The sequence below is a fragment of the Ostrinia furnacalis genome, unplaced genomic scaffold, assembly GCF_004193835.3.
Source record: "Ostrinia furnacalis isolate ACB-3 unplaced genomic scaffold, ASM419383v2 OfSCF1132, whole genome shotgun sequence".
Taxonomy (NCBI): Eukaryota; Metazoa; Arthropoda; class Insecta; order Lepidoptera; family Crambidae; genus Ostrinia; species Ostrinia furnacalis.
The window spans coordinates 694,046-708,128 of NW_021131371.1; the positions used below are offsets into that span (position 1 = coordinate 694,046).

At 38.3% G+C, this 14,083-nt stretch overlaps 1 protein-coding gene across 1 annotated transcript; it reads right to left on the minus strand.

Annotated features, from left to right (window-relative positions):
- Positions 1–464: 464 nt before the first annotated feature.
- Positions 465–13,939, minus strand: Rint1 (RAD50 interactor 1). The gene is made up of 15 exons (XM_028302578.1): positions 13,722–13,939; positions 13,398–13,639; positions 12,977–13,132; positions 12,323–12,495; positions 12,030–12,244; positions 10,013–10,259; positions 8,693–8,870; positions 6,986–7,181; positions 6,504–6,636; positions 5,162–5,215; positions 4,824–4,954; positions 3,880–4,088; positions 2,703–2,877; positions 1,418–1,545; positions 465–1,121 (listed from the first exon to the last, which is right to left on the minus strand). The coding sequence occupies exons 1-15, from the start codon at positions 13,854–13,856 to the stop codon at positions 911–913; spliced, it is 2,583 nt and encodes an 860-aa protein (XP_028158379.1). The 5' UTR covers positions 13,857–13,939; the 3' UTR covers positions 465–910.
- Positions 13,940–14,083: the final 144 nt, after the last annotated feature.

Here is a 14,083-nt window from a genome sequence, read left to right on the forward strand (position 1 = left end):
GTGAACAATTTTATTTGTAAGTATTTTGCGAATACACTTCATTCCAATATGCACTAGTGCCATTTGAATGATTTTAAGTAATATTTTGATACTGGTAACATTGAATTTGCTATGTAGATTGAGTGTGGAACATTAATTTTCCTAATCTTTAAATATAATACTGATAGTGTATAGACATTTAGTACGATTAAATTGATGATTACACGGCTATGATGACGATTATAGTTATGTTTTCTTATAAATAAGTTACATATTTTTTATTATAAAATGTAATATGTTAAATAAAAACTTTTGTAACGAAAAAAAACTTTTATTTTAAAAACGTGAAACAAAAAATAATAAATAATCAACAAAACGATAAAAAAATATAAAATGTATATAATTATATTACATACAAATATGTGCTTACATGTAATAAATATCATAAAGATTAATATCTTATAAATATAGTTACGAAGGAGGAGGTCTTATCCAAATTGGGTCTTCTAAGTCACAATAAGGTGGCCATAGATAAGGCAATCCTTACCATAGACAAGTCCTTGGAGCACCGATTCAATTCAGTCATTTCAATTTTAATATAGCAGACAACTTTCATGGAATGTATAAAACGCACATTTTTAAACCCAGAAAAATGTTTATTTCCATTCATATAATATGCGAAATATTCGCTCATGAATATTTTGATCATTGATTTAGATTTGTCGCTATTTTGTTACAGATAACAAAAAAGTAAATCATTTCTGCTGCAAAGTGAAGGCACATGTGGCAGCATTTGTTTTAAAAATGTCACCGTTACTCAAAAGTCGTCTAACTACATTCACTATTCCAACATTCTATCTACGCTCACCTGAACACAGCGCTCCTTAACTTTGCTTAGAGACCGAATTTAGAAGCCGCCCCCTTCGAAACTTCAGAACATTTCCATGACCACGCTCGGCGCCGTCGGGTCACATAGATCAGTCCTTTGGCTGAGAATCTGTTTCGCTTCGTTAAGCTGTATATTGTGTATGCCTTGGTTGTTCAAACTCTCGGCTCCGATTTGAGTATGTTTGGACAAGTTGTTTTTGAGGCGACGCGCATCGTCATAATCCATGTTGAGGAGTTTGCACGCGTCGAGGAGTCTGGAAAGGTTAAATCGAGAATAAATAACAAAAATATTAACTGTTTAACAGTTCATTCTTATGTAGTCCACGCCCAATGTTGTACTATCATTACTTGTTTGTGGAGAGTAAATAATGTTTTTCAATTCATGCATTTTTGTAGCATGCATACCTACCTACTACAACTTGATAGATTGCCGTACTTATTCGTAAGAACAGAATGGAAATGTTTTTAATAACTGCTGGGTTTTTGTCTTAATTTGCAAAGAATAGATTTGTGAAATAATAGTATCTGTATATTTCTAGTAAGAACTCACTTTGGCAAGTGGTTGCAGTGCGACGCGCTTTTGTTAGGCGGCGCAAACGCAGGCACGAGATTCCTCTTCACGTCGTGAGTAAACTGCAGCGTGCCTCCAGTATTGAACCACCTTTCTAGTACCACCTCCTGTAACAAATTATGATGGTAGCTTTAGGAGCCGAACAATGCTCGCTTCGATTCGCCATCACACTAGTCTCTCCACGTTTAAGGTTCAATGACCTCACTGACTTCGAGTCTCACCTCAAAGATGTACTGATCGACGTCGTTAGCCAGGCGACCCGAGGCTGCCGTAGCCAGTAACTAAGCATTTAGCTAAGCCATATCAGGGTCATTTGATTTAAGCAGAGGTAAAGAGCAGATGAAATGAAGTAGCTTCATCTTGCTCTTAGTTTTGTGCACTCACGAGCTTGGGTTCACCGTTATTACTTGTGTATTCGGTACGGCTAGCACGAAAAACTTTGAAGTTCGAATCGTTTGCGTATTCGACAAAATTCGATACTCAATCTTCGAATTAAACGATAATGTGACAATTTTGATGCTCAAAATAAGTTTCGTGCCACCATTTCTCATACCAAGTTCACTTTACGACACGTTCACAAGGGCGCTGTTGTAGTTTTCGTACTAAATGTTTAGATGGCGATTCGAATACGCGAACGATTCAAACTCGAAAGTTTTTCGTGCTAGCCGTATGGAAGCCGAACAATGTTCGCTTTGATTCGCTATTGTTTCTTCACAATCCACCATTCAATGGGGTCAATGACCTGTAAGAAGCCTCACCTCGAAAATGTACTGGTCGACGTCATTAGCCAGCCGCGAGCGTAATCGGGCGGCTAACGCGGGTGCTAAGCGTGCCGAGGCTGCCGCCAACCGTGCGCATAGCGCTGCCAGCGGTCGGCATAGCGGCGCAGATACGCTTAAAGCCATCTCTTCTACTACTAGACACGCGTGTCTAGTAGTAGAAGAGATGGCGATGGATGATGAAGATGGATGTACGACAAAATTCGATACTCAAACTTCGAATTAAACGATAATGTGACAATTTTGATGCTCAAAATAAGTTTCGTGCCATTTCTCATACCAAGTTCACTTTACGACACGTTCACAAGGGCGCTGTTGTAGTTTTCGTACTAAATGTTTAGATGGCGATTCGAATACGCGAACGATTCAAACTCGAAAGTTTTTCGTGCTAGCCGTATGGAAGCCGAACAATGTTCGCTTTGGTTCGCTATTGTTTCTTCACAATCCACCATTCAATGGGGTCAATGACCTATAAGAAGCCTCACCTCGAATATGTACTGATCGACGTCATTAGCCAGCCGCGCGCGTAATCGGGCGGCTAACGCGGGTGCTAAGCGTGCCGAGGCTGCCGCCAACCGTGCGCATAGCGCTGCCAGCGGTCGGCATAGCGGCGCAGATACGCTTAAAGCCATCTCTTCTACTACTAGACACGCGTGCCAGCTGGGAATAAAGATACATAAATTTAATTCCGAGCATAGCCCTCTCCATAGCAGTTTCTTTACGAGATCGAATCAGAAATGAGGAGATCCGTAAACGAACTAAAGTCGCTGACATAGCCCGACGGATCAGCAAGCTGAAGTGGCAGTGGGCTGGGCACATAGTACGCAGAACTGACGGCCGATGGGGCAGCAAGGTTCTGGAATGGAGGCCACGTACCGGAAAACGCAGCGTAGGACGTCCACCCACAAGGTGGACCGACGACCTGATAAAGGTAGCGGGAAGGCGCTGGATGCAGGCCGCTACCAACCGTGCGATGTGGAAGTCATTGGGGGAGGCCTATGTTCAGCAGTGGACGTCCTGTGGCTGAAATGATGATGATGATGATGAAATTTAATTCATTCGGGACACCAACAGTAACAACACAAGCACAATATTGATGTGGGTAGAAGATACCAATTAATACAAGTGACAATTCGAGTAATGAGAACTTTTACTAATGTAAATCACAGAAAGGTTGAAGAACGGTGCCCAACCCAACTGTCTAGAATAAACACAAAAGAGCGTCATTGTCTACAGCAACGTAGCGTACTAAAGTACGGCCAACTAGCAGTGATACAAAAGGTCGATACGACTGTCGAGTTGACAATATATTCTCTCTTCCCATATTGTGTATTTGTCGTAATGTCTCGTTCTCCCGCCAAAATATGTCAAAGTCAGACGGGTTCATCCATGACATTGGGTTTGTTTACATTTGGTATCGCTTCTCGATGGCCGTACTTTACACGTCACTATGCTAATTATTTTATTCGACTTATAACAACAAGCGTTTAATGACGAATACGCGTCTAGTACGCTACGCTGCCGTGGATACTGACGCTTATACGAGAAGGCATGCCCACTTAAAAGTTTGACTGTCAATCAATTAATTAAAAAATCATTTTCAACATCACCGCCAAAATCACGATTCAAATCCCTACTTTCGACTATGAAATAAACACTCACGCCAACTTCTTGTAATCCCTCAACCCGGCTTTGAACTCCAGCAGTATATGTTCAGACAAGTCCGCCAGACCGCTGTCTCGAAGCCGAGCTAGCAAGCTCGGGGCTTCGCCGAAAACGCCGGCATCCTCAGCGTCCGGATTCTCTGGCATTGTCGTGGTTATCACCATGCTTGCTATGGGAGATGACGAACGGCCGGTGAAATCGGGGATCTAGAAAAATATATTAGAGGTAAATAAATAATTGCTCATAAGATAGGCCCCCTTAATTCATATTTATTGTCCGTGGTGCATAATCTTTTCTTAAAGGTTTTAAACCTTTGCCACCTGTTATCCGCTTTACAATGGAAGGAAGTCGAACCTTAATTTCGGACTCCTCCTATGTTCTTCTGATTAATTTCGTTACGGGTCCAATGACAGTTTAACTTTGTCCCGGGACAAACTTGACCTTCATTGGTTGGGTTTTTATGGCGGTGAAGCTGTAGATCCTGGCTACACAGGAGTTGCAGTGGTGGGAACGAGAGGTGGGAATAGTCCCGTAGTAGAGGTAAATAAATTAGTATCTTGGACATTTTACGCTATATCTAGTCCCAAACTAAGCAAAGCTGCTACTACTAGACAGTGAGTTGTGTAACATAATCCAGACCAATACAAACGTAATATGATTATGCACACAAATGTTTGTATTAAGCGGGAATCGAACCCACGACCTCTAGTCAGTAAATAAATCTCGCAAATATGACAATGCTTATGTACGAGTATGTTATTCATTAGGGTTTGACGCAGAATGTGCATTTCGCAGGTGCATTTGACGTCGAAAGTTGGTACAACACAAACCATAAAGAATAGCGTTTTAACATTTCATATAAAGTATCTCAATAGTTGGTGGTAATCCGATCCCTTATTTAATTTTACTGATATAACATCAAATAACCTTTTTTTACTTACTTGTATTTCAACTGGCGGCAAGTCACTCATCAGTGAGTATGATTTCTCTACAAATTTCATTGCTAGCTTCTTGGCATGAAGTTCGACTTCCTTCAACGTAGGCCTCTTTTTAGCTAGATCGTCAAGGTCAACTGGAAGAAAAATAAACTTTATGTAAGTAATTTTAAGGTTCTCATTGCCTAAATGACATTTGTATGTCACAGTGTGTGCCGGTGACATCAATCTCATATAAATACGGAGTCCTCTCTTGGTCATTTGAAAAGAGATACCATTTTAACTATAAAATTTAATAAAAATACATTCAAAGCAAAAAATAAAATAAAAAGGACAAATCCTACCTTTGTCTTCTGGTACATTAGAGGGTCGCCTTCCTGCAGTGGAGTCTAAATTACCTGATGATGATGAATTTAAAAATTAAATCATAAATAATAAATAAATAAAAACGTAATAAAAACTTAAAAACGTTGCCTTATTTCTTATTTCACCTATTATACAAGGTTATTTTTTGTATATACGAAAGCCGAAACACGTGTCACGTATTTTAATCTTTAGAATCAGTATAAAAAAAAAATTAAAATGATATCTTAAAAACTCACGAAGTTCCAAGCTTTATTTGTTGTCCCATTATCCGCACGCGAGTGTAGACATCGTACAGCGCGTGGCACTTTCGTTGTTGACAACGCAATGTTTGTTAAGCTTTGACAACATTTTCCATACGCGCAGAACATTTTAGTAAGGTGTCCGTAAATTATGGATTTGTAAATATTATTTAGTCAATATGTAACATGATATAAAAAATATTGCGATGGATTCTATTACTGATTCTGAATAAACAGTTTTAAGGTTTCGTATATACTAAAAATAACCTTGTAGATCGTTTCCTCCACGAAGACGCGCCCCATCATTCTTCCACTAATGTTTGAGTGTTATCGGTACACGCTATCGCACACTACAATTATGACGCTCGGATTGCTCGGATCAAACTCCCTGCACCTACAAAAATTGGTGGGGCACGTCTTTGTGGATGAAACGATCAATAGGCCTGGTTTCCACCTAAGTGGAGAGTAGAGATGTGACCATTTAGATTTCGTTATTTCCACATCCAGCTTAGCTTAATTTCAAAAGTCTGATTGGTCATTCAAACGCATCTCTTCTCCTCTTCGCTTTAGTTGATCACCGTAAAGACCTTGTTCTACTGAAACTACTGATATGGCTCGAGATTTTTTTTGTTTGGTGCACAAAACAGGGATACAACCATAACATACAAAGCGTTTAAAGCAGGTTATACAGTATACCTTGTTGCAGCTCCAATAACAAGTGCACACAACATACAAATCGAGTAAACAATATAAATAAATTATAAATAGAGAAAGAATTATTTTATGTTAATGAATAATGAAAATAAGTTAATAATTATAATTAAATTTAAATTAATAATTCTAACAATATCCCTAAGAAATCACGATTAAAGAGGAATTATTTGTATAATTTGTATTGTACAATTTACTAATACTCCCGTTAGCCCCTCGTACTAAGCTAAATATGCTTGTGTAACAAGTGGGCTCACCACAATAGTCTAGCGGCGGGATTCGAACCCGCGTTCTTCGGATCACGAGTCGGTCAGTCCGACCTCCTTCGTTCAGCTATCGTGACTTCTATTTACTGCAATGTAATTCAAACCTGTAATGTTGGACGCCTCGCTCTCCTCTTCAGCGCTCGAGTTCTGTGCTTGTTCTTGAGCCTCGTTATCCAGGTGTTGCAGCTGTGTGAAGTGGTTGAACTGCCGCCGGTAGTAATGCAGTTGGAGGTAATGCTGCAAAATGTAAAATATTGTAAGTAACACCTGCATATTTTGTTCTTTTATGGCTCATTGAGTAAGCTCATGGGTATTCTCAGCGTCTACTAGATTTTTTTGGCAGGATTCCCAGTGTTTGAACACTTAAGGGCGAAACATTATGGAAGGAGATGAAATGGAAAGTTCAATTTTGACCAAGACTTTGCACTTACGAAAAGTAAAGGTACTCTTGGGGTCGTAAGACCGAGCCGACATATTATGGGCGTCTAAGATATTTGAATCGGACCAATGGCAAAAAACATAATACGATCAAGAAAACTTGCGCGACTTAAATTGAAGCCGAGAAAAAGAAATTGCATTAAATTACCAAGGAATGCGCCCACTGAATCAGTGTAGTTCTGGTGTGATGCGTGGCATTGATGACAGCTGTCAACGAATGCGGCGACGAATCAGCTGTCAAGAAAGTCTCAGGGCGCAGTGAAGAGACCGCAGCGTTTAACAGCTGCGTCAGACGCACGCGCCACTCTTCCACCAGTTCCAATTGAAGTTCGAGGAATTGTAATCTGGAAAATAATGGACAACCCTATTAATTTTTTGAGATTCATGGGAATAGATACTTCACGCCCTATTAATTTGCAATTTTGATTCGTTTGTGAACAGTTTTCCATTTCAAACAAAAGACATACACTATCCAATGGTTCGTCCAAGATTGACTAATAATTTGAGTAGCCGGTCGACAGTCGTATTTAAAAACTGTTACCTACATAACCCTTAAATTGGCACTCATTGAACCCTTGCTTCAAAAATGGTCAAATTTGGGATTTAGGTATTGTTTTGATAGATTAAGAAAAAAATATTTACTTTTTGAAAAAATTTCAATTAGTATAGAAGTTATGACATGTCATTTGAAACGGACATTGCCAATTATTTAGCATTACAACCATGTCACTTAGGGCGGACATTGCCAGTTTAGAAAAACAAACCTAAAACAACTTTTCTTAATAACAATACAGGAATCCCTGATAATCAGCGCCTTCTGCAATCCATCCGGATTATTTACTGTTGATTTTACATACATTTATCAAAAATACCCAGACATATAAAAAGAGAAACTGACTGCCTGATATATCAACATAAATCCCAAACCGGTGGGTATAAAGACACGGTGGGTTTAAAGACACAAAGTTTGTCATGTAGGTTCCTTATTAGGGTCTAAGGGTGTTATCAGAAAGGATTTTTCCAAAATTACCCCTAAGGGGGTGAAACGGGGGTCCAAAGTTTGTAGGGCTAAAAAAAATTAGTTACACTATTTAAGTCGAAACTTCACAGGAGTACTCCTATCCATAAACGAATAAACACGTGTTTCAGATTATTTCAGAATTCAACCCCTAAAAGGGGGAAATGGGGCAAAAACGTCTAAAAATCAACATGAGTATTTTTTACTGATACATGGCATTGTCCGTTTTAAGTGACATATCATTTGTAACCTTGAAATTAATGAAAAAAAAAACAATATTTTTTTACAGTTTTGGCAATAATCGTCAGTTTTATTCGTAAATATTCTAAAAACAATCAATAAAGCACAAGAATAAGTGTAATACCCACAGTATTGCCACATTTATCAACAGCGAAAACTTGACCTTACTGTTGCAGTTTTTCAACTGTCTTGATTTTTAAAATTCGCGGTTTTTTATTGAACTACAGCCCCGTGGTACAGTACACATAAAATATCATGCTTTTAATGAAATATCCCTTGAAAGTCGATAAATTGCTTTAATTTAGATTTTGTAGGCAATTATTTGACATGTCCTTTAAAACGGACAAAAACACCATTTAAGGGATAAGATGTATGTATGACTTATGGTCCTATGTCGCCTAGATGGGGCAGAGGGCGTCCACAACAATTCTCCATCGCGTTCGGTCTTGAGCTTTACGTTTGATCTCACTCTAAGCTCACATAACATGTATGTTCACCTATTATCTAGTTGCTATACAAGTTCTAAAGAGTTACGAGTAGGTGATGTGATTTTGTTTGTTCCTATTTATTTACATACTACTATGTTTATTTACTTACCGGTGTCCCGGCTGAGGCAATACAACGTATCGGTCCTCGATAGTCTTCAGCAGCGCTATGAACCAGTCGGCGCCCCGCGGGACCCAAACCATGGCCCCGACGGCGGACCCGATGCCCGCCGCCACCGCCTCGCTCCATTGCTCGCTGCTTAGTGTCTCGTCCATTTTTGCTAGCGCGTCTATGGGTGTAGATGTAGATGAAATTTGGAATTAATTTGGCATGATATCATCATTTTATTTATTTATTTATTTATTTTAAGGACAGCCAACAAAACATACACCTTATCTAATATAACCTTAATACATCAAACATTCTGTGGTGTTGCCTTACTTAAAGGCTGCCACGACATGCAAATAAGTGTACTAAATGGCTAAAATATTTCAGCTACATATAGGACGTCCACTGCTGAACATAGGCCTCCCCCAATGATTTCCACAATGGCCGGTTGGTGGCGGCCTGCATCCAACGCCTTACCGCAGCCTTTATGAGGTCGTCGGTTCACCTTGTGGGTGGACGTCCTACGCTGCGCTTTCCGGTACGTGGTCTCCATTCCAGATCCATGCTACCCCGTCGGCCGTCAGGTCTGCGTACTATATGCTTTGCCCATTGCCACTTCAGCTTGCTTATCCGTTGGGCTATGTCAGCGACTTTAGTTCGTTTACGGATCTCATTGCTGATTCGATCTCGTAAAGAAACACCTAGCATAGCCCTCTCCATAGCACGCTGTGCAATTTTGAGGTTATTAAGGCCTATATTGAGAGGCTACGTTTCGGAGCCGTTTATCATCACTGGTAACATACACTGATTGAAGACTGTCGTCGACGGCGGCTCCGATGCCCGCGGCCACCGTCTCGCTTCATTGCTCGCTAATTAGCGTAACGTCCATTTTTGCTAGCGCGTCTAAGTATGTAGATGGGCTTGAATTAGGTTGGGTGATACAGTATGTTGCTGTCTATAAATATTTTTACATTGTGTAGAGCTCCATAGTGATTTAAAAGCGTTGGAAAGCCAGTGCAGGCGGACTCAAAATTATAAGAGAATTAGAATTCTACTAACTGAATTAAAAATATTAATGTTTCAAACACTACAAAAGTAAGTATGTTTGAGTCCCATGAATTTATAACGCTATTGGAACTTACTCATTGAACTAGCTAGCTAGCTTTAAGAGCTTTTTGGATGAGAAAAGCTCTTGTAGAATTTAAAAGTGGTTTACCATTTCACAGAGAACATTGCCTTAAAAATATTAAACACAGCTTTACATAAAACCCAACAGTTAATTAACAAATCCTAAAGCCTTTTAAAACAATATAATGTACTCACATTTCTTCTCCACAGCCAGCCATTTCACAAAGATCTCTGCTTTAGTCAGCACTGCCAACACATTATTGGTCTCATTTTCCGTAATAAGCATCAGCTCTCTATGGAATCCGAGGGTTTCGTCTACAGCATGGGCGAAAGCCGCGTCGGCATCGAGTAAATCTCCTTTAGCGTTCTGAGCGTGGTACAAGCCAAGTACGGTGTGGAGGCGCTCAGCGGCTAAAGCTATAAGACCGTCGTTGAATTCGTCCTGTAAACGCAAAGCAATTTACATATTAAGGCGATTACATGGCCGAACGACCTTGAGCATTAGAGCGAGACAACGCGCCTCACGCCGCGCGCCCGCGCTTCTGCCCGATACCAAAGTGCGCTCAGAATACAGATGCGAAGCGCTGCCAATTCTAACATAACTGCCTACGGGAATGTTAACTCGATTTTAATTTACGCAGATCGAAAAAAATTGCGATGAATGATTATATTTCAATTAGACATCATTATACTTTAATTAGTACCATAACTATGAAAAATAAACAGTTATTTCCTACTGTAAAGTTTGCAAAAAGGGACATACCTGAGCAGTTTGAAAGTTAGGCTGACGATATTCGTGTGTCTAAGTGAGCTTCTAAACAGTTTTTAAGTGTGTTTACGAGTACCTACCTAAATGTAAATGTCTGTCTGTGCAGGTATTCAAAATATTGGTCAAATATCGGTCAACATTGAATAAAATATTTTTGATCATCGAATACAACTTAAGACTTTACTTTCTCCGTTATTATTTTTTGGTAAAATCGAGAGAAAAATAAGATTTTAGATTTTTGCGTTCCATTTCAACTAAAATAAATAAACACGGATTGAGAGACATTTTTATATGAGTTACATGTCAAGTACGAATACGAATACTGTGTGTCGAGGTAACGCCACTACAATGTAACATTTTGACAATATGAGGGTAGTTTAAAATATTTAAGCCCAAAAAAATACCTATGTATATCTCGAAGTATATAATAAATCTAGAATAAATAGATAATCAGACAAATAAATCTAGAAAAATAGATAATCAGCATCTTGTATACCTATGTATTTAAATTATCTTAAACATTTTATAATACCTATACATATTTAAAATGACGCAGTAAGTACTTAGATCACTTTCATTCAGCCGCCGAACTACTTTGAGTACCGAGTGTACCATCTGCGCTATAAATTCTTTATAGAAAAACAAAGAAGCGGAGCGTGCCGATGTGCGACACAGCCTCCCCGTGCGAACGCTAGTGAAAGACTGAGCTCCCGCATTCGCGCGGCCCGCGTGTGGAAATTACAGGGTATTTTGAATGTATGACACGTAATACATTATTTTTGAAAAAAAATGAACAACAATTTTTTAGATAATTAAATTTTCTATCATTTGGTGAAAGAATCATTAAAATCGCTTCAGCCGTTTAGGAGGAGTAGGAAATTTCTTTGGTGAAATTAGAAGAAAGTTAAGAATTTTTTCTGTCAAAACTAATAGTTGTAACAAAAAAAACGAACAACAATTTTTTAGTTTAAGATATTATACATCTCACACATATTTTTTTTTCTTGTTTGGATCATCCATTTAGGAGGAGTAGGGATTCAAAGAGAGGTCTATTTTGCAGTTTTGCCTCACCTATCGCCTTAAGGTGGGAACAGAAGTAAACATATTAATGATGTATGTATTCCCAAGCTTATACTGGCTTAGGTAAAAATTATAACACTAATGTCCGTTTTCACCATCAATCCCTAATTTTTAAGTGACCCCTTTAAAAAAATAAAGCCCATAGGGCTCACTTAAAAATTAGGGATTGATGGTGAAAACGGTCATAAATTACTGTGGGAATACAAGTAATTACAGCAGCAGCAGCAGCAGACATGTCGTCGTGATAGTGGTTTCTATGTATTTCTGAAGATATTTAATAGATCTGCATGATCTTGGTTTTCGATTTTTTTAACAGATGGATAATGACAAAAAAACTATTGAAGATAATAAAAATACACATACCACAGTCTTTATCTTCTTCAACTCAAGTTTATCAGCAACAGGCTGGACGTTGTTCCGCACAAAGTTCTGATGATGTTTTATCCAGTTGAGGGTTTGGGTCAGGAACCACTCGGGGCGGTCGATTCGAGCAGTCTGTCGACTCCCAGTGAAGTGGAAAGCAAACCTTTTCTTAAAAGGACGTAATAGGATTCTCACTGGGAGACAAGGGTCTTGCTCTGGAAAAGAAGATAAAGACAAAAATATTGTTAAGTAAAAGAATTATAAAAAATGGTTAGATATATTTTTGTTTTTACCTTGTCCAAATTCTCCAGATACACTAGCTACGGAAACACTCTCAGGTTCTTCGATGAGGAACAAATAGCGTGTAAGATTATTGAATCTAATTAATATCTCTTTCGGTGGGGGTGAGTTTTGAGCACCAGCTGCTAAGGGCCACTTGATCAGCTTTAGAGTGTCTTCATAGCTCCTAAAATTGTTAAAATAATTACCTTCATTCACAAGCTTCGACAGTCAGGGAGGAGGTGAGCAAATACTGTACCAAATATAAGGAAAGGCTGAAACATCACACAAACCAACTCGCTAGAGAATTAGTGGAACAAACCCACAAGACCACCATAAGACTGAAAAGATGGCAAATATTACAGTTGGACCAAAGATGCTAGTGGCTTGGATTGAATATTGGAAGGCTGGACTAGATTGCTACGTGAATTAGTAAAAACCGAGGGAGAGAATTTACTGGAATACCCCCAAACAAATGAAAGACAAAACATCTGATTATGACCTAAGTCGATTGCAGATATAAAAAGGGGGAAAAAAAATGCATTTATTTGGTGATTAACAATAAGACACAAAATGGGCAGGCAGTTCCATATCAATATTTAAAACAACTTTTCTGGTCATTAGGATAAAAAAAGAAGAAAAAATATTTAGGAATAAAATAAACTTACTTTGTCATTTTATCTTTGAGAATATTGTGCCAGTAATGCGTGTATTCTTTGACATAGGCAGCGCGGTGACCGCTTTGATATAGAATACACATTTCTTTGAGCTCTGCATACCAGAGCACTAGCTGCTCATCGTCATTGCATTGTTTCATTTGACGGCTGAAAATGTACAATGTTTAAAACTATACCTACACATAAAATACATATTCAACTGGGAAAATTATGTTCATATAATCAATGAAGCAAAATGAAGATGAAATAATTGTGTGCGCTTTTCTTCAAATACAAGAATGTTCATCAAATTATAGATTTTAAGATAATGAGTATAGTATACAGAAGTTATAAATTATGGTCCAATTATATTCAGATTTTGAATAGCGAAACTATTATGAAATATTCTTTACTGAAGGAAAATGTTACGTACCTGATGTCATCTATTTTCACAAATGATTTCAGATAAACCAGTACATGTTCTAATCGGTTTATCGCGGTGAACCTTTTGTCCAGTTCTGTGCGCAAAGGTTCTGTTCGTTGAAGAAAGTCTTTTACTTTTAATTTGAGAGTTTCACTTCTATTCTTAAGATTTGCTATCTGTGTGGAATTCGACTCAGCTTTCGCAACAGCGAGAGATATCTTGTTCGGCACCTCATTGTTAACCAATCTTAACTGAAATTCAAACGTTCATATTGTAAACATAATCATAATCCTTCGTGAAATAAAAAAAATAATCCTGAATTTTTTCACTTACACTGCTCTGCAAAGCTGTTCTCCTTTCTAACAAATCCCGTTCAAGCGATAATGCTTCGCTCAAATCATTAATATCACCACCTATTTTTATGTTAATATCATCAATTAACATTAGCTTCAGGTCTTCATTCATCATGTTAGTTTTTAAAATTTATTGAAAAAACAATCCCCTACAGCTGGCTTCTTCAGGGCATTTTTGACAATTTTGACACAGCAAAACTGATTTTTTAATTTACGTCAAAAACGTCATCGTCAGCTCCCAAAGACATTGTAATTAATTATTAAACATAAAATACGGAACTTGTGGTAACGATAACGATAACGAACATGATGTGATACAATACAATGTGATGTTTACCACTT